At 44.1% G+C, this 20,487-nt stretch overlaps 1 protein-coding gene across 1 annotated transcript in view; it reads right to left on the bottom strand.

Moving 5' to 3' along the window:
- Virma (vir like m6A methyltransferase associated) overlaps window positions 1-9,232 on the bottom strand; it is a 65,083-nt gene extending 55,851 nt beyond the window's left edge. Inside the window, exons 1-2 of the mRNA XM_038347426.1 lie at window positions 9,159-9,232; window positions 14-129 (exon numbers count right to left, since the gene is read on the bottom strand). Of these exons, the coding sequence (XP_038203354.1) occupies window positions 14-129; window positions 9,159-9,221 (179 nt within the window). The 5' untranslated portion in view covers window positions 9,222-9,232. The remainder of the gene's footprint in view (window positions 1-13; window positions 130-9,158) is intronic.
- Window positions 9,233-20,487: the final 11,255 nt, after the last annotated feature.

Raw genomic sequence — 20,487 nt, 5'->3', positions numbered from 1 at the left:
AGAGTTGACTTACCCATATGCTCTGTTGTCAGGCAAGCCGCTATGGGCTCGTACTCCTGGGGGTATAACTCGTACTTCATTAATATAAACCACACATGGAAAACGAACCACATCTATATGGGAACTTTGCTATAAAAAAGAGGATGAAACATTCTGTAAGTAAAACAATTCTTTTTTAGTTCAAAATACACTTTTTTTTCAGCTTAAAATAACACCAACAATCTTAAAAATCCAGGGATGAGTACATAACTCAGTTAAACAACATGCCTCACATGTTCAAGACCCTGGGTTGAATCACCATTACTAAAAATTAACTAAATCCATATCAGTAAATCTATCATTTATATTAATTAAATGCTATATGAATCACTTTCTAAAAAATAGCTGATGATGGGACCACAGAGAAAACTCAGCAGTTGAAAAGGGTTGCTGTTTCTCCAAAAGGACCAGAGTTCAGTTCCCAGCATCTACCTCCAATAATTCACAATTCCAGTGTCCTCTTCTGACCTCCAAGGGCACCCACATAATGCTACACACAGAGAGATACACATATATACATTAAATGATAAATATTTTAAATAGTTGATTTATTGTGATGATAATGAACCTAATTAAGTCTTTCAATTAGTATTACATAAAATTTTCTGCAGAACATTTACTTCCCCACTGACGTTTTGCTTAGATCAAGGATTCTCAAACATTTTATATTCATGACTCCGGATACTCAAGATATTTTTTTAAAAGATTTTCTTTATTTATTGTGTATATAAGAGGGTGCCAGATCTCATTGCAGCTGTTTGTGAGCCACCATGTGGTTGCTGGGAATTGAACTCAGGACCTCTGGAAGAACAGTCAGTGTTCTTAATCTCTGAGTCATCTCTCCAGCCCTACTCAAGATATTTTTAAGGATCTATGGATATACAAAACAGACATCCACTGATGACGGAAATGGAAATGAAGCAGGCAAGTCTAGGTCATGCTCTTAAAAAGAAGGTTCAGACTGACATTCTTTCCACCCTTTCTTCCAATATTCTGTTGCTTTATATTCTCTCAATGTCTCTGTTATTCTAGAGCATAAGTGTTATGAGCTACCATGGACAGTATAAGCAACACTCTAAGGATGGCAGAGGAACAATACTGACATAACCTGAACCCCAATACTATAAAACTGCCATGTTATTCCTAGGATTTTCAATTCTTTCCCAAGATTATTTAAGATGAAAATCCTATCCCATGTAAGGCCAAACAAAACAAAATAAAACAAACACTTTTTATTGCATACTTGAGCTACAGCAGAGCCCTCAAAGAACTTTAAATCAGAATAACCTTGAACTTTTAACCTTCCTGCCTCTGCTTCCTGAATGCTGCAATTACAGGCATGAGACACCAGGTCTAGTTTTATGTGGGTTTCATGCACGCTAGGTAAGCACTGTACCAAAACTCACACCTCCAGCCCTAAAATGTACAATTTATACACAGGAAATCTATAGCCAGGCGGTGGTGGCGCACACCTTTAATCCCAGCACTCGGAAGGCAGAGGCAGGTGGATCTTTGTGAATTTAAGGCCAACCTGGTCTACAAGAACTAGTTCCAGGACAGACTCCAAAGCTACAGGGAATCCCTGTCTCGAAAAACCAAAAAACAAACAAACAACAAAAAAAAAAAAACCCAGAAATCTCCTTTATTAGCTTTACAAGTCCACCCCAAGACAGGGTTTCTCTGTGTATCCTGGCTGTCCTGGGAACTCACTCTGTACACTGGCTGACCTCCAACTCAGAGATCCACCTTCCTCTGCCTCCCGAGTGCTGGGATTAGAACAACCACTACCTGTCTTATTGTTATCAATTCTATTAAAAATATATTACATATTTCTGTAAACTCAAGGCTAGCCTAGTCTGCCTAATAGGCTCAAGGTCAACCAGGGCTACACAGTGAGATCCTGTCTGGGAAGAAGGGGTTTGGGAAGACCAGTGAATGAGGGAGAAGAGCTTTCTGGTCAAAGGGGAAGGGACTGCATCTGAGGAAAGCAAACAACTTCAAGTTTCAAAAAACTAGGAGCACAGTTCACTAGGCCTAGAGGGCAGAGAGGGAAGAAGCAGGGCGGGGGCTGAGCAGAGCATAAGCTACAGGTTATAGGAACAGATCTCCACCCACAGCCGGAGGACAACTCCTAATCTGTGTCTCCACCGAGGATCCTTCCACTAAGGCCCAGGGATGTCCTCAGATACTTCAAACCTGGCCAGTTCAAAACTGAACTCTGTCCTTCACCCTGGTATGCTAATCACTGGCCACAAAATGCCTACTACATTGTCATATTTGGCTCCCATCCTCTCACCCATCTTTTCATTTCCAAATCGTTGGACTGAATGTCTGAACAGTAAAGTCTCAGCAACCCCATCATTCCTGCTGCTCCCCGGTTCTGCACTCTGGACCACTCTAATCTCACTACATGAGTAGGACCCAAACTGGCTTTGTGATTCTTACTCGGCTTCACCCCACTTTCCAACTGAAAAAGTAACGTGGTCTTTAGAATACAGACGTCTAGGAAGTCCTGCTTTCTTCCTTCAGCAAAGCCAAATCCCAGGTCTTAGAAACCTGCCCTCTTTACACTCCAAACCAAAATACTGTGTGTGTGCATTTCCCTGGCACGCCATGCTCTTTTTCACCTGCACGACCTCAGTTCTGCTGCTCGCTCTGATCAGACCCCTCTACCCCAACTCTCTGTAGATGTCAACTCTCTCTCAAACCTAAAACAGGGCAGGTTAGATCCTCTCCGTGGTGTGCCCAAAGTTCCTTCTCGAACTCATTTATCACTCTTTTTTACCTAGCCCATTAGAGCATATGTTTCGATATTTACTGTAAATTCAGTATCTAAGATATTCATTTAACAAAAGACCTGTTAGTAGGTGTTTAAAGTAACTTGTTTTAAAGAGTTAAAGAGAAAACCCTGGGCTGGGAAGACACTGCATTCGAATGCTTGTCTAACATGCATGGAAGTCCTAAGTCTGATCCCCAGGCCCACGTAAACTGGCAAGAAGGATCAAGAGTTTAAAAATCATCTGCTAGCTACATAAGACTCTGTCTCAATAACTAAAATAAACCTACAACAGGTTGAGACTGAGAACTCTGGGAGGAGTTACGATCATAAAGTAGTGTGAATATGAACATACCGGTCAGATTTCAAGACCGTATTTTTCCACATTCACTCAGAATACGCTGCGCTACCTGCCTGCCTGCCTGTCTTACTCAGTCTGTCTCTAACTGCCTTCTCTCTGCCCTCTCCTGACCCTGTCTATCTACTGTCACTTACGCTGTCCCTTGTGCATAAACGATGTACATTGTTTCAAAACTAAATTCTAAAGCAGTGGTTCTCAACCTCTTCACAGAGGTCGCCTAAGACCATAAGAAAACAGGGTTAGTTACACGGCAATCCGTCACAGTAGCAAACTTCAGTCATAAAGTAGCTGCAAGAATAATTTTATGGTTGGGGTCACCACAACATGAGGAACTGAATTAAAGGATCTCAGTGTTTGTTAGGGAGGCTGAGGACCACTGTGTTAAAGATCTCAGTGTTAGGGAGGCTGAGGACCACTGTGTTAAAGGGTCTCACGTTAGGGAGGCTGAGACCAACTTCTCTAAAGCAAAAGTCCTTCTAGATCACCCACTCCCTTCACAGTGTATTTGAACCCAGCAAATCCACTCAGATAATTTTTTTTTTTTTTTTTTTTTTTGGTTTTTCGAGACAGGGTTTCTCTGCAGCTTTAGAGCCTGTCCTGGAGCTAGCTCTTGTAGACCAGGCTAGTCTCGAACTCACAGAGATCCACCTGCCTCTGCCTCCCGAGTGCTGGGATTAAAGGCGTGCGCCACCACCGCCCGGCCCACTCAGATAATATTAAAGGAATAAAAAGTGCATTATCTAACCCCTTTGGGGTTTCTATAAAAGGTCAGAAGCGTAAGTCACACGTATTTAGTACACAGATAATGAATACTATCACCACTTAAAGCCACAGGATGTCCAGAGACAGTGATGAGACACTTTTTACTGGACACCCTTTGTACCTTTTAAATGTGTACCTCACACAAGTGCTACCTAGTCAAAGCACAAAAGGAAGTTTTCTTTACACGACGCTCACCTTCCCGCATGTTTACTGTAATATGCTGTTAAGTGGAAAGAGAAACCACAAACCAGTACTAGGATGCTAATATAGAAGGGTATACACATTCAGGCTAAACATATGTACTGGGAGATCTGGAAAATATTAATATAAAGAAATCTGCTATTCAGCTACAAACTATAAAGTACATTCTAATATAATAAGTTTGGGGGCACAGATGAAAGAAATTAATACATCAAAATATATTAGCTAATTTACCAAATATCTATGTAAATCTTAAGATAATTTTCTGAAATACATTACAGGCATACTAGAGTTTTATCTTGCTTCTGTTTATATTTGTCCGTCTGCATCTGTCTGTCACACAGCCCAGGCTGGTCTCAACCTTCCTATGTAGCCAAACACAATTTCCTGATCCTAATGCCTGCACCTCCTGAGTGCTGGGCTCTCAGGCACAGGCCGCCATGCCCAGGTGACTTTGTAGTTTGATTCACAATTCTGTTTTGTTCTTTTATTGGAATATCCAATGGCAGTTAGTCTGAAAACAGCAAACTGGACTTGTAAATACCTAAGCGAGGAAGCGACTGTTGGCAAGATCAAAGAGATGAAGAGAAAGAATGTTAACGACAGCTCCTGTACTTTCTTGTTAAAAGTTTTAGTCTGTGTGTAGTGTGCACATGAAGCAAGCACGTGGACGTGAAGACCAACTGTAATCAGTTCTGCCTGCCACCTTCACGTGGCTCCCAGGATGGAACGCGGGTGGCACAGCTTCCCTGCCACTGAGTCATTTGCCTGCGCTACTTTCTTATTTCTCTAGAATGGAGTCCAGAGGAAGACACTGGGCTCCTTGGAGCTAGAGTCATAGGCTGATGTGGGTGAGAACCACACTTCTTAGGTCCCTCAGCAAACAAGTATTCTTAATCACAGCCATCTGCACGCCCAAAGGATTTTTTTTCTTGCCCTAACTGTCCTAAAACTCGTTACGTAGGCCAGGCTGGCCTTGAACTCACAGAGATCACAGAGGAAGAGGAGCCTCTTCCTCCTGAATGCTAGCATTAAAGGCGTGCACCACCACCACCACCACCACCCGGCTCACTTTTATGATTTAAAAGCACATGCACTGGTGTGTGCTGAGGGGAGTTATGGGCAGGTGACTATGGGCACCCAGAACTGAACCTGGATCTTGTGGAAGAAGAGTATATACTTTTTTAAGGTTTATTTTAGTTTTAACCATGTGTATTTGTACACAAGGAGAATATGTTGTATCCCAGAGAGCTGGAGTCATACAGCTCTGTACCTCCTAACATGGAAACTAGGAACCAAACTCAGGTCCCTACATAAACAATATGTGCGCTTAACTACTGAACCATCTCTCCAGCCCCATTTTTGTTTTTATTTATTTGTTTGTTCATTTACTTATTTGGTTTTTCAAGACAGGGTTTCTTTGTGTAGCTTTGGAGCCTATCTTAGAACTCCTTCTGTAGACCAGGCTGGCCTCGAATCCACAGAGATCCAGCTGCCTCTGCCACCCAATGCTGGAATGAAAGGCGTGCACCACCACCGCCCAGCTAAACCCCATTTATAAAGGAGGAGCAATACAAACTAAAATTTTGGTTTTTTCTTTAAATATTTATTTTATGTATATGAGTGTTTTGCCTGCATATATGTATGTGCATCACATTTGAATCACACATGTGCTAGTGCCCAAAGAGTCAAAATGGGGACCCTTCATCCCCTGAACTACAGTTATACAGCTGGGTGAACCTGGACCCTCTGCAAGAGCAGCAAATGCTCTTAACTGCTGAGCCATCCCTCCAGCCCGTCCAAACTGCCATTGTAACTCATCTAGAACTCTTCGCAAGCTTGAAGGGTTCTTCTGTGGAAGTTCACTCAGAGGTTAACTTCCCTGTTAGATTACAAATTTCTTTAAAAGCAAAGCAACGACTCTTCTTTCATTTTTACTTGCACTGCCCCTCCTGCATAATGTGGCCTACATGTATTTCTTTCTACTTAGTCCGACTGCAACATGGGACAGCACCGCTTTAGAGTCAGGAGAAATGGATATTTGTGTATTTGTTACTCTTAATAGTTATTAGGGGGAAAGCCCTAAATGGTTTCTATTTAGTTTAATTTTATTGACTTATTCCGTATGTGTGTGGGTCTGTGGGCCACAGTGCTTGTGTGGGAGTCAGAGAACAGCTGTCTCCAGTCACTTCTCTCCTTGGAGAAACGGGTCCTCTGCTCGAGGAACCATCTAACACACCTTGTTTTTGTTTTTCTCTGTGTGGTCCAGGCAGCCTTCACATGCAGTTTGCTGGATATTAGGAAAGCAGACACACACAGCCAGCACACAGAATGTCATTTCACCTAACGTAGCCTTGTCAGTTTAAGGAAACCACCTAACCTTCTACCATAGTTTTCACAACTATAATATGAAAATAACTTTCAAAACTAATAGAAGAGCAGAAAAAAATTAAATAATCAAAGCACTGTTCCTGGCACAAAGCCATCAATAAACAGCCCACATGTCAACTGCATGTACTGACTATCTCCCACCACATCTCACTTATGCTTCCTGTGTTTGCTACCCATTCTCTCTGAACTGTTCTGAATACTACTGACCAACTCATCTACCCAATGGAGTTTACTAATTATACTTTCCCTGCTCAAGAACTATAGGCTTCCAACGAAGAGTCTATACTACTCTAGAATATTTAAAGAGCTCCGTGGTATGGTGGCAGTCCACACAGCTACTCTGTGTAACCTAACAGAAGACTGACTGCAATAGTCCCCGGTCCCACAACTAAGGAACAATTCCCATTTTACCAAGACCAACTTATGTGTCAAATGCCTTGATAGTCACAAAAAAGTAACCTCTCTCTAAAATCTTGTACCCTTCATGTTCACAAAGAGAGCTAAATAAATATCAGCTGGAGCATTCTACATCAGATTCTGATTAAGAACTGAGTTTGTGCTTGGTGGTTTTCAGGGGTGGCGCACATCTTTAGTCCCTGAGCTTGGGAGGCAGAGGCAGTTGGATCTCTGTGAGTTCAAGGCCAGCCTGGTCTACAGAGTGAGTTCTAGAACAGTCAGGGTAACACAAAGGAACTCTGTCTCAAAAAAAAGCTTCGTTTCAAGGCCTTTTGTTTTGTAGATTTGAATTGTAATTTGAATTATCACTCTTTTAAGGACTACACTCCAATGATTAGGCATTTTGGGGATACGAGGGCAAACTTAAGGAAGTCCAATGCCTCTTTACACACCAAATTCTAGCTCTAATCCAAAGATGTCAGAACTTATCTCCCACATACCCTTACTCCTTCAAAAGAAGTTCAACTGTGATTTCTTCTAAAGCTCCTTCAATCCCTCCCAGAAAGTCTCCTAGGATGCTTAATGTCTGTCTAAGACTGAGGAGAGAAACCAGAGATAAAGGAATGGCAATCTTCCTAAATCAGATGTGTACTCCACACGTATACTTATTTCTTCAAAAACCATTCTTTCTAAAGACAAGTTTCTCTGTACAGCCCTGGCTGTCCTGGAACTGGCTAGGAGACCACAGTGGCCTCAAACTCACAGATTTTCATCTGCCTGCTTCCTAAGTACTGGCATTAAAAAATTCACAGCAGAGCCAGGCATAGTGGTGCACACCTTTAGCCTCAACACTCAAGAGGCAGAGGCAGGTGGGTTTCTGTGAGTTCAAGACCAGTCTGGTCTACAGAGTGAGTTCCAGGACAGCCAGGGCCATGTAGCGAAACCCTGTCCAAAAAAAAAAAAAAAAAAAAAAAAAAAGGTAGGTAGAAAAAAAATAAAACAGGAAATAAATCAACACCATGCCTACTTCTTCCTTCGAATTCTGTGGCTCTCCTCTTCTATAAAGACGTCTGTTCTGGTAACGATGGCTTGCCATTTAGAGCTTTCTCAAGTCACTACAAGCCCTATGTGATCCACTTGAAACGTGGGGACACAAACAGATTCGCTGTCAGTAAAATACGATAACCCAAAGCACCAACTCTTGACTTTCACAGGTCTATAAAGCATTCATTAAAGAAAACTGACCTCCAACCCAGTTCATTATTTCATAGGAGAATATTTTCATTCAGATATTTATTGAATCTGTCTTTCCCGAGACACTGTCCTAAACACTGACATACAACTGAGGAAGAACATGAGACACTCTACCCTAGTTTCATGGTACGTCCGTCACACAACAGCACACTCTTCATAAAGACAAAACAATCCCCACAGAATGCTTCTCTAAATGACGGAGTTTGCAGGGAGACAAAGAGATAAGAGGCTTGCTCATCCGCTCTTCCTCCCATCCAACATTCTCTGTGGACTTCGTTAAAGTTCATTTTTGTTGCCTTTTGGGAACTTTCGTTAATAAGCCACATTCAGTATATTCACTTTCAGTATCTGATGGCCATTCGGAGACGCTCAAGAAAGTCTGCACACAAGACTACTCAACACCCCCCTGCGCCCCCTGAAAACAGCAGACTTGCTTTCTGATGACAGCCTTTATTGCGGCCCTTCAATTCTGCAGGCTTCGCAAGGATTTCCCGTGCAAAGGAGACTCTCGCAGGCATGTCACGTCCTAAGAGGCGAATTCCTGCCTACAGCATTCAAGTGTCACGATCGACTGAACGGCAAGACTGCCGTTAGGAGAGCGAAGAGAAGGACCTGGAATCGCGGCCACTCGGGTACCCTGAGGGCATCAGAACCCGGCAGGGCTGTCAAACGCCAGATGCCCCAGCTAGCGCCTGCATCCTCCTGAGCCCCGGGAGCCTCCTCGGGACTCAACGCCGACAAACTACGCACCGCCGGCAGCAGGGCGGACTCGAGCGAAGACGCGGGCCCCCGAGAAAAGCCCGGCAAGGCCGGGCCGCCGCCCAGGGCCACGGGGCTCGCACCGGGCTGGGGGAGGGGGTGTGGACCGGAGGATTTCCCAGCGCCACGGCGGGAGGACGCAGTCCGGACGACCCCCGCCTCCACAGCAGCGATACCCGAGCTGACGGGCCGTGTCCAGGTCGGGTCGCGAAGCCTTACCTCAGCGCTCGGATGTTTAAAAGTATCTAAAAATAGCAGCTCCATGGACGAGTCCACCGCCATGTTTGCCGCGGGCGGGGGACGGGGAGCTGACTTCCGGGGCAGCTCTCCAACCTCCCGGGCTGAGGCTCGGGGGGGGGGGGGGGGAAAAAACGACGGCACTTCCGGTAAGCTGGCCGCCGTCGCCTCCAGCCTCAGCCTATCGCGTCGCTTCTCCGGCCTCCAGTCGCAGGCCCCGCCTTCCCCAGCGCGGCGGACGGGGCCGAGGACTGAGGGGCGGGGACTACGGCGTCCGCAGCGGTCCAAACCCCGTCGTTCTCCTGCGCTGCGGTTCCACGACGCTGGAAAGATAGGTGGAGACGAGGAGACTGCCAAGTCGACGCACAGAACACCGTACGCCTCCCACGAGGCATCGTTTCCAAGCGAAAATGTTCAATGAGTGAATCTGGAAAGACAGTGGTTTGTTTTCTTCCTTTCTTTTTTTAAAAGAAAGGGCTCATCTGCTAGCCAGTTTTCTGGAGGTGGAAGCAGGAGAATTAAGGATTTAAGACCAGCCTTGACTGTATTGTAAGTTGGAGGCCAGCTTTGGTTACATGAGACCCTGTCTCAAAGAAAAAAAAAGGGGGGGGGAGATTAAAAAAAAAATACTTGTCTGAGTAAACGAAAGGAATATTTTCTCATTTTTAAAATGTAAAACATGATGAATTCCTAACCCAGGGACTGATTGTGAGGATTAGTTTGTAATGACGTTAGAAAAAAAAAAGTATATAAACGAAATGTCACGAAGAGTACAAAAGAGACACAGTGAACGTCCCCTCTGACTGACGTGAGTTCTGTCAGTTCCAGCACGCCAAGGACAAAGGGGGAGTCTGAGCTTGAGGCCAGCTGGTACTACTCGGTGAGACCCTGTCTCAAAAGTTTGTTTTAATTCTGTCGAATGTTGTGAAAGGCCTCCGGAGCCCGGAGCGGGGAGACTCTCACTCGAGTCTCGGGATAACACGACGCCCCCAGGAACTCACGAGAGACCGTCCTTGCTGCAATCACACGAGGTTTATTGACAGGACAGGAACCAGTGCACTGCGGCCAAAACTCATTTCCCACGCAGGGATAGAGAGTTCGACCCCGAGTAAATGGGAGAAGGGGTATTTAAGGGGAGAAACCACAATCCTGTAATCCAAAGTGGGTAGGGAGGGCGTCATTGGAAAATTTCAAAAATACCAGTGATCATCACAAGGGGGCAACTCCCTGTTTCTCAAGATTATAATCTAACTTTATCTTCAGCTAGTTCCTGAAACAGAGTCACTGAACCCGGCTAACTTAGATTTTTGGCTCTTCTCTTCCCGCTAGATGGGTCTAGATTTATCTGGGTCTTTCAGTTGGATACCTGCAATTATATATATATAGTCCTAGGGAGAGTGTTGGGGAGCTTCCCTCAATTCTAGAACTCTCAGGAACCATTGATCAAGACACAAAGTGGTAGCAAGTAAGCAAAAGCAGTTATGTTAAAGAAGGAACAGGCGGTGAGAGAAAGTGAAGTGGATCAACTCACAGGGTCTGGGCTACCTCCCTCTCACGGTTTTGTGTATCTGTGTCTGTCTGTCTGCTTCTCGTCCTCGGATAAGCAGGCTTGAAATGTTGCCTCTCTCTAGTATGTTTGCCAGAATTGTTTTCAACTACAGACTGGCTACTCATTTTTTAGTTCAAGGTCTTATATTTGATCTCACGGCCTTCTCTTAGGACATTTTCTTCTTTTTAAAACTGAGGTTTCACACTGATGGCTGGAGCCAGGGTAAACAAGAATCAGAACTCAAGCTGTGTGTGGGAGTCCCTTCTCCCACACCCTTGCTCATGTCCAGCTTCCCCCTAACAAGATGTTCAGGAAATAGCAAGGAAAACCTCACCTACAAAAAAAAAAAAAAAAAAAAAAAAAAAAAAAAAAAAAAAAAAAAAAAGCCTGCATATATGTCCAGAAACACCAATTCAAAATGTCCACACACACTTTTGCTTTTCTTCAGTTCTGGGACTCAAACCTCAGACCTTGAGAAGGTTTGGCAAAAGCTCTACAGGGAACTAAATCCCTAACCCACAGGCTTTAAAGACTCTTTAAGTAGCGCAAGGGGCTGTAAAAATTGCAACCCTTCCCCCTCCACCCCCAGCTCTCAGATTACAGAGATGCACCAGACCTGGGTGCCTTGTTTCTGAGCAGTTTTACAAGAAATCGCCCAGACAGCATAGAGAGATCCCATAGTTTCTCTTTCCCCACTCAGAGTCTCCTTCCATCAATAACTTGCGTTAACATTGTGCATGTATTACAACTGATCAGCCAATATTGATAAATTGTTATTATGTAGTGTTACACAGTTTTGACAAATATATAATGCTACGTAGCCACTGCCACAATCACAGAATAATTTGGAAGCCTTTTATTTCACTCCTAGGAGACATATGTGTTGTTTGTTTGTTTGTTTGTTTGTTTGTAGACCCTGTCATCCTGATTGGTCTGAAACTTACTATGTAGACCAGGCTGCCTTGCTCTTTTCACTTAAAAGCAGCAACTTCTGACTTAACTCTGAAATGTGCAGCCTGTTGGCGTTACTGCTGGTGATGGTTAATCTGGTCCATTTGCCTGGATTTAGAATCACTATGGAAACACACCTCTGGGTGTGTCAGTGGTGGCATTTATAGAAAGGTTTAATAGGGAAAAGAAGACCCTTCCTGGACGTGGGAGTCTCAGATTGAATAAGGAGAAGTCAGGCCAAGCAATGAATTCAGCTCTCTGCTCTCTGTCTGCAGATATGGTATGATTGATGCCATGCCATTCCTTCCTTTAAGGGTGGACTATACCCTTAAACTGTAAGCCAAACTAAATATTCGCTCAATGTGTAAGGTCACTTGATGCCAAGCCTGATGACCCATACACAATATTCAATCTCTGAGATACACAGTAAAGGAGAAAAATCGACTCTCTAAAGGTCTCCTATACACTCTTGCTCGCTCTCTCTCTCTCTCTCTCTCTCTCTCCTCTCTCTCTCTCTCTCTCTCTCTAAATAGAAAATTTTAAATTTGATCATGCCAACATGAGAAGTCATTAAAACACTAAAACACTACTCTTGAGCTTTGGGATGGTTTTTGGGTTTTCTGTGGGTAAGTTATGGAATTTGTTTGGATTTAACTTTTCAAAAGACAAGCATAACACTTCACTTTCTAGAAAGTCATCTCACTAGAAACTGAGAAAGAGTACTTAATGCAAGAATATAAGCTTCACGATTCCTCCTGGAAAACAGACACACTCCGGTCAGTTTCCTTGGTGAAGGTTTGTGTCAAACGTCCCTCCCAACTTCTACTAAGACATTAATTCAAGGTCTGACTGTGTGGACTTTTTCCAGAAATTACAGTGACGATTAAGATCTTACCATTTTGGTCTTTCCAAGTAATAACACATCAGAAAAATAAAAAATCACTTTTCCCAGGGGGCCGTATGTTGGCTTGTCACAACACGTCTAAGCAGGATGTTCCCGGGCAGGTAGGAGAGGCTCACAGCAGCATACATATTCTAAGACCACTTCGTGTTTTTCCCAGACCAGAGAGGCTTCCTATATTCAGAGACATGTGGCATGGTCAATTAGGCTGATAGTCTTGGATTCACTAGTTTGATAAAAATGTGTTGCTTCAAGTTTCTTGGGCTTGTTCAAATAACATTCCAGAACAGTTTTCTTACCTGATGGTAGAGATGTATTGGGCCTTCCGGGCAGGACTACTGGCTTCTTAGAGCACTGGCCTCAAATATGTTCTGTAGCCATGGACGATCTTGAGCTGCTGATCCTCACCACCTCCTGAGTGCTGGGATTAGAGGTGTAGTCACAGGTGTCCACGTTACCAGGCACAGGAGGACCAACCCGGGCAAGCGTTCTACTAGCTGAGCTATATCCCTAGCCAAAGGCACAGTAAAACTAGTATCATAAGGAAATCACATGTGATAGAAAAATAATGCTCTATGTAGTGTATGTTACCGTAGAAGATAGAGGAACTGGCGGCAAGCGGGGCAAGGACAGTGCTGTGTGCACTGAGTGGACGGTAGGCCATGTAGCTGGACCGCAGCAAATATCAGCCATGGATACTCGTTCTTCTCCTTCCCACAGTAAGGGAGAGAGGATGCAGTCTTGGGAGGGGGAGTGAAAGCCTGAAAGATAGCCTAAAATAAAGAAGGCATTCCAAGGTGAGTGGTTAAGGTGGTTTTGCTAAATAACAGCTCAAATGGCTGGAAACCAAGGGGCATCATCAAGACAGTGCAAAGGCAGCCCCACCAAGGAAGGAAAACACCGGTGGATCCGATATGTGATAAAGATGTGCTAGGCAAAACATATAAAGAGGTTTTACAATTCAGCCACAGAAAAATAACCATTCAGCTAAAACAGGAGCGATGGGCTAATGAGATAGTCTAGAGGATCGAGGCGCTTGCACGCAAGCCTAAAGACCTAAGTTCGATCCCTGGAACCTGTGCAAAGGTAAAAGGGGAGAACTGATTCCACAGTTATCCTCTGACATCCATATTCATGTTGGGACACGTGCTTGACAACACTCACACACACACACACACACATCATGCATATACAAGCACATTAGTAATAATTTTTCAAGTTAAGTTTAGAAATGTTGGGGCTGGAGGGATGACTCAGCGGTCAAGAGCGCTGACTGCTCTTCCAGAGGTCCTAAGTTCAATTCCCAGCAACCATGTAGTGAGATCTGGCGCCCTCCTCTGGCGTGCGGGCATACATCGAGGCAGAATGTTGTATACATAATAAATAAATAAATCTTAAAAAAATGAAAGCATGTTACAAGATACAAGGAATAAGAAATAATGTGGCAGAACTTTCTCTAGCAGTTCATAAGCCCCCCATCCAAATTTATAATTCAAAAATAAGAGTTAACTGTATTTAACATATATTACAACTTAACATATACCACCACACCTGGCTAGTATAAATAAAAACTTTTTTATTATGTATACAATATTCTGTCTGTGTGTCTGCCTGCAGGCCAGAAGAGGGCATCAGATCTCATTTCAGATGATTGTGAGTCACCATGTGTTTGCTGGGAATTGAACTCAACACCTTTGAAGAGCAGGCAATGCTCTTAACCACTGAGCCATCTCTCCAGCCCCAAAACTTAAAAAAAAAAAAACAACATTATTTTAAAACTTGCAGATCAGTAAAAACATCACATACCAAATGAACCAGATCTAAAGTCTATACAACTTTAGTTAGACTCGGCAATGAAACGCAAAGCTCCACACTGAATCTGACACTTTCAGTAGCTGATCTATTTTATGTAGCTATCCAACACCAAAATCAGAAACCTTTTTTAAAGATTTATTTATTTATTATGTATACAATACTCTGCCTCTGTGTATGCCCGCACGCCAGAAGAGGGCACCAGATCTCATCACAGATGGTTGTGAGCCACCATGTGTTTGCTGGAATAGAACTCAGGACCTGAAAGAGCAGCCAGCACTCTCAACCTCTGAGCCATCTCTCCAGCCCTGAAACTTTTTTAAGATTAATTAATTCATTAAGTATACAGTGTTCTGCCAGAAGAGGGCACCAGATCTCATTATAGGTGGTTGTGAACCACCATGTGCTTGCTGGGAATTAAACTCAGGACCTTTGGAAGAGCAGACAATGCTCTTAACCACTGAGCCATCTCTCCAGTCAGAGAAAGTTTCGGGGTTTTTTGTTTGTTTGTTTGTTTGTTTGTTTGTTTTGTTTTTTTATTTTTTTCGAGACAGGGTTTCTCTGTGGCTTTGGAGCCTGTCCTGGAACTACCATTTGTAGACCAGGCTGGCCTCAAACTCACAGAGATCTGCCTGCCTCTGCCTCCCAAGTGCTGGGATTAAAGGTGTGCGCCACTACTGCCTGGCATGAAACTTTTTTAAGTATGCCAAGATCAAACCTTTTCCTTTCCTCTTCATTTTCTTGAAGCAAGATTTCACTATGTAGCCCTGGCTGGCCTCAAGCTTGTGGGAAATCCTCCTGACTCTGCCTCCTGGATGCTGAGATCATAGGTACATACAACCATGCAGGGATACTGCTAATTATTGGTCATTCTTAATGTTGTTGTTAGGGTGCATTGAGTCATCTTGAACTTGAACTAGTTCATAGGCTTATTACATAAGGGATGCAGCAATACTTTGTGATTATGCTGATTACATCAGCTTCCTGTCTACTGTAACAAACTGGCATAAAGTGTCTTAAGGCATCAGACTTGGGCTGGCAGTGGTGTTCGCCTGGCATTCAACGCCCTGGTGCAACCTTCAGCACTAGGGGACGAGCCACAGGTTTATTTTTCTGACAGTTCTAGAAGCCAGCAATCTATAAACCAGTCACCAAAGTTAATTTTGGAAGCTCTTTGGGAAAATCTGCTTTGTGGCCCTTTTGCTGCCCCTAGGGGTCACTCTGAATTCCTCCGACGGTCCCTCTTCCCTCATGTTCAGAGTTAGAAGGATCTCACATCCAATTATCCTTCTTTTTTCTTTTTTCTTTTCTTTTTTTTTTTTTAGATTTATTTATCAAGTATACAGTGTTCTGCCAGAAGAGAGCACCAGATCTCATTACAGATGGTTGTGAGCCACCATGTGGTTGCTGGGAATTGAACTCAGGACCTCTGGAAGAGCAGCCAGTGCTCTTAGCCTCTGAGCCATCTCTCCAGCTCTCAATACTCTTTCTCATCTGTGCTTCCATTATACTCTATGCTTAAAGGACCCTCATGGTTGCAAGGGGCCCACTTTAACAATCCAGAACAGTCTCTCCATATCTAAGTCATTAATCACATCATCAAAGCCCTTTGGCCACTAAAAATAATATAATGTACATGGACTTTTCTGTTCCACCAACCAGTTCCCAAATAACCACAGAGCTAACTGCTTATCTGATAGCTGTTCTTAGCTAACTCTTATAACTTAAATTAACATATTTCCATTAATCTATGTGCTGCCCTGAGATTTGTTTTCCTCATGAATGTACTGCTGTGGGATAATCCTTCTGTATGCTGTGAATATGTATTACTCTCGTTGGTTAATAATAAAGCTGATTGGCCTATAGCAAGACTGGATAAAGTTAGGTGGAACAATGAAACTGAGGACTCAGATGAAGAAGGGTAGAGTCAGGGGGAGATGCAATGAGCTACCCAAGAAGCAAGATGCTAGAGAACAGATAAAGCCACTAGTTATGTGAATACATAGAATATTAGAAATGGTTTCATTTAAATGTAAGAGCTAGTTAGTAATAAGCCTGAGCTATTGACCAAGCATTTTGTAATTAATATAAACTTCTAGACTGGACGGTGGTGGTACATCTTTTAATCCCAGCACTTGGGAGGCAGAGGCGGCCAGCCTGGTCTACAGAGCTAGTTCCAGGACAGGCTCCAAAGCTACACACAGAAACCCTGCCTCAAAAAAACAAAAATAAATACATAAATAAATATATAAGCTTCTGTGAGTTTATTTGGGGTCGGGCAGTCGAGGCAAGGAACCCCACCTCTGCTTACAATGTACTTCCCGTCCTGCCTGCTTGCTCTGCATCCCATGACATCTCCTCTGACTTCATCCTTCTTCCCAGCATTCTCTCTGCCCCCAAAATCCTGTCTAGCCATCGGCCGTTCAGTTTTTTGTTAACAATGAGAGCAACACGCCTTCACAGTGTACAGAAGGCTTATCCCACAGCACTATAGTGACAGGTTCTGAAGATCAAGATGTGGAATTGGGAACACGGATCAATATTCAGTCTACTATAATGACCAGTATTACAACTTTAACCAAGAAAGCGCTGGGACTCACAACCATCCCCAACATGAGTATGTCACATCAATAGACCCAGTGCTGAGCTGGCCCATGCAACAGCTGAGTGGTAGAGAAATTGCCTAGCATGACCAAAACCTTGGGCTTGCCCAATAATCTGACCCAATGCTAAATGTATTCTCTCACTTAGAGGCATCTAGAAAGAGTTATGTGCCCACTGGACAAATATTGGAGACTGTGGACACAGACCCTGCTCTGAAGTTCAGAGTTTAGTGCAGGAAGGAAGACATTGAGTAAGCAAATATAGTCATGGATGGAACGCCAATCCCCAAGTTCATAGGCTGAATTAATGCCTAATTCCCTAGGTAATGGTATTGGGAAGTAATGACTTTAGGAAGTGGTTATTGCCCTTGTCAAAAAAACCCAGAGAGTTGGGCTGGAGAGATGGCTCAGAGGTTAAGAGCATCACCTGTTCTTCCAAAGGTCCTGAGTTCAATTCCCAGCAACCACATGGTGGCTAACAACCATCTGTAATGGGGTCTGGTGCCCTCTTCTGGCCTGCAGGCATACACACAGACAGAATATTGTATACATAATAAGTAATAAATAAATATTTTTAAAAAAAAAAACAGAGAGTTAGCCAGCACCTTCTGCTGTCTAAGCAATATGAACGGATCTGGGTTCTGTGAGCACCCACCAGGATTTCTGCATTCTGTGTCCGGGAACAAAGAATTGAGCAGGGCAGGACACAGTCAGAGAAAAACAAAAAGCAGAGAGGCAGTTAATTAAGAAATAATATGCTAGCCGGGCATTGCCACACACCGCGCCCCCGTGTCTGCATTCGGTGTGCTTGAACCCAGTTCACGAGATTCGGGCAAGGGTCTGGAGGTTAAAATACACAGACACATACAGACAGAGAGACAGCGACACGGGTCATCCTTGAATTCCCCAAGAATGCCCCCTATATTGTGTTCAGGGGTAGATTATATAGATAGCCATGCCCCAGCCAAACCCACCAGAAACCACTCTCCTGCTATCAGGAACTCCTGAAGGTCTCGTATTCAGAGCAGCTGTAGGCACTCAGATCAGGGGATTACAAGAACTTCAGGATCTGGGGTCTCACTGCTCCCAACAGGGCATGATGGCACACGCCTTTAATTCCAGCACCCAGGGAGGCAGAGGCAGGTGGATCTCTGTGAATTCAAGGACAACCTGGTCTACAAAGCGAGTTCCAGGACAGGCGGGGCTACACAGAAACCCTGTCTCAAAAAAAAAAAAAAAAAAAGAAAGGAAGGAAGGAAAAAGAAAAAAGAAAGAAAAAGGTAGAAAAGAAAGAAGAAATAATACACTTCCAAGGAAGTAGATGGGGTAGAAGTGGTAGCACATGGGGTAGGGGTAAGACAGAGTTCAAAGAAAAAGGTAGAAAAGAAAGAAGAAATAATACACTTCCAAGGAAGTAGATGGGGTAGAAGTGGGGTAGGGGTAAGACAGAGTTCTCTTTCTTTCTTCCTTCCTTTCTTCCTTTTTAAAATTTATTTTGTTTATTTTTTTTTTCGAGACAGGGTTTCACTGTGTAGCCCTGGCTATCCTGGAGCTCACTCTGGTAGTCTGCCTCTACCTCCCAAGTGCTGGGGTTAAAGGCATTTGCTACCACCACCTGGTATTTCCTTTTTTTAGTATAATTATATCATTTCCCCCTCCCCTTTCTTCCTTCTAACCCTCCCCCGGCAAGTCCCCCCTTACTCTCTCTCAAATCCATGGCCTCTTTTATCATTAATTGTTGTTACACGCATATATGTATGTGTAGATTCGTGTATATTCCCTAATATAACCTGGCCTATATAATATTACTTGTATTTGAAGAGTGTGCCAACATGTATTTATGTGCTCCAGGTGTGAGCCACCACGTGGGTACTGGCAACAGAGCAGAGCAGCAAGCTGTCTCTCTCCAGCTGCGGGAAAGGTCATCCTTAGCACCGGCTCTCCCACGCAAGGTCTATCTGTTGCAAGTTGGCCTAGAGAGAAATGACTCCCAGCGTTCCTCTTGGCTTGCAGGTGTTTACTGAGTGCCAATTCCAGTTTTGAATCTTCTGCCTCATGAAGAAACAGCAAGAACTCATTGTGAACCTTCATCACACACTGACGTTGCCGGCATCCTGAGCTTAGACTTCTAGGCTCCAGAATGGCAAGATATAAAATTTTATTGTTTACAACCTAACATGTTTATGATATTTTGTTACAGAAGCTCAAACAGACCAATATGAAAATCAATAAATTCAATCAATAATTAAAAGCTGCAAGGAAGGAAGCAAACAGAGTTCTGAGGGAGAATAAGGAGGGTGGCGGAGACAGACCTGCAGAAAATAGTTACACTTAATAAGGGATTTGCAGGACTAGAGTCCAGTGCTGTGTAGGCCCAGGAGAGAAGTTGGCAGAGGGCCTACCTGCAGGAATGCTTACGGGCTGGACCAAGCATATTCAGGTAGCAACCCTGCCTGTACAGGGTCACGGGAGAATGTGACACACATCAACCCTTTGATGTGTCGGCTGGGCACAGGTTCTATATGAAGGAAGAATACTCCCGTCCCTACAAGGCTTGTCACTTTGAGGGTCCATTCACCTATGGCCGGTTCCTCCCTGTCTCGGATTGGCACTGCCCAAGCCCCTCCCCTTGACCAGCTGCATCAGCAAAGAAATCTTTGCCCTGATTCCTGCCTCCTCACTGCTGAGAGTTTGGTCAAGGTCTTGCAACAGACTGCTTTTCTGGTAGGAAAGAAAAATCAGGTTCCAGAGTTAGGTGACCAATATCTAACATCCTAGAGCCCTGCTGTGATGGAGCGATGGATGACGTCATACTGACGTCATACTGACAGGGTCTAGGAGTCAAGCTCTGGGCATGTCTGTGAGGGAGTTTCTAGACTGGGTCCCCTGGGGTGGAAAGCTTCACCCTGCGTGTGGGAAGCACCGGCCGTGGGCAGGTGTCCTGGGTCAAACTGAGGAGTGAGTTGACCATCACCTTATCTGTGCTTCCTGACTGCCGAGGAATGTTGTCCACTTGTTCCTGCCACCATGTCTTCCCAGCCACGACAGACTGCGAGCCGGAACAAACCCTTCCTGCCTTAAGATGATTTTGTCCCCTAATGAGAATATTAGTGTTATTTATATTTATGTTATTTTAAATCTACCAGACTACCCAGGCACGGTGGCACACACCGGAGGATCGTGAACTTGTTACCAGCCTGGGCTATTTGGGGAGGGCCTGTCTCAGATGAGCAAACTCACACACTCACAGACTTTAAAATCAGGGGACTAAGTAGGTATCCTTTAACTAAATACAAATTAGGCACAGGGCTTTACCAATTTCTCAAGTATTTGAAAATAGCGGTACCGGCATCTCTTATCTCCTAGAGCTCGCCTCTCTCCTGGGTTTCTATTTGCCGGTCGGCTGGCTGACATGGGCACATCCCTATGCGTCTCACTGCTAACCACGTTTCAATCACCTAGACTTTGTCTTCTGTTTTTAGGACAGAATGCTTG

The sequence above is a fragment of the Arvicola amphibius genome, chromosome 11 (genome assembly GCF_903992535.2).
Source record: "Arvicola amphibius chromosome 11, mArvAmp1.2, whole genome shotgun sequence".
NCBI classification, from domain to species: Eukaryota; Metazoa; Chordata; class Mammalia; order Rodentia; family Cricetidae; genus Arvicola; species Arvicola amphibius.
This window is presented reverse-complemented; position numbering and strand designations above follow the sequence as displayed.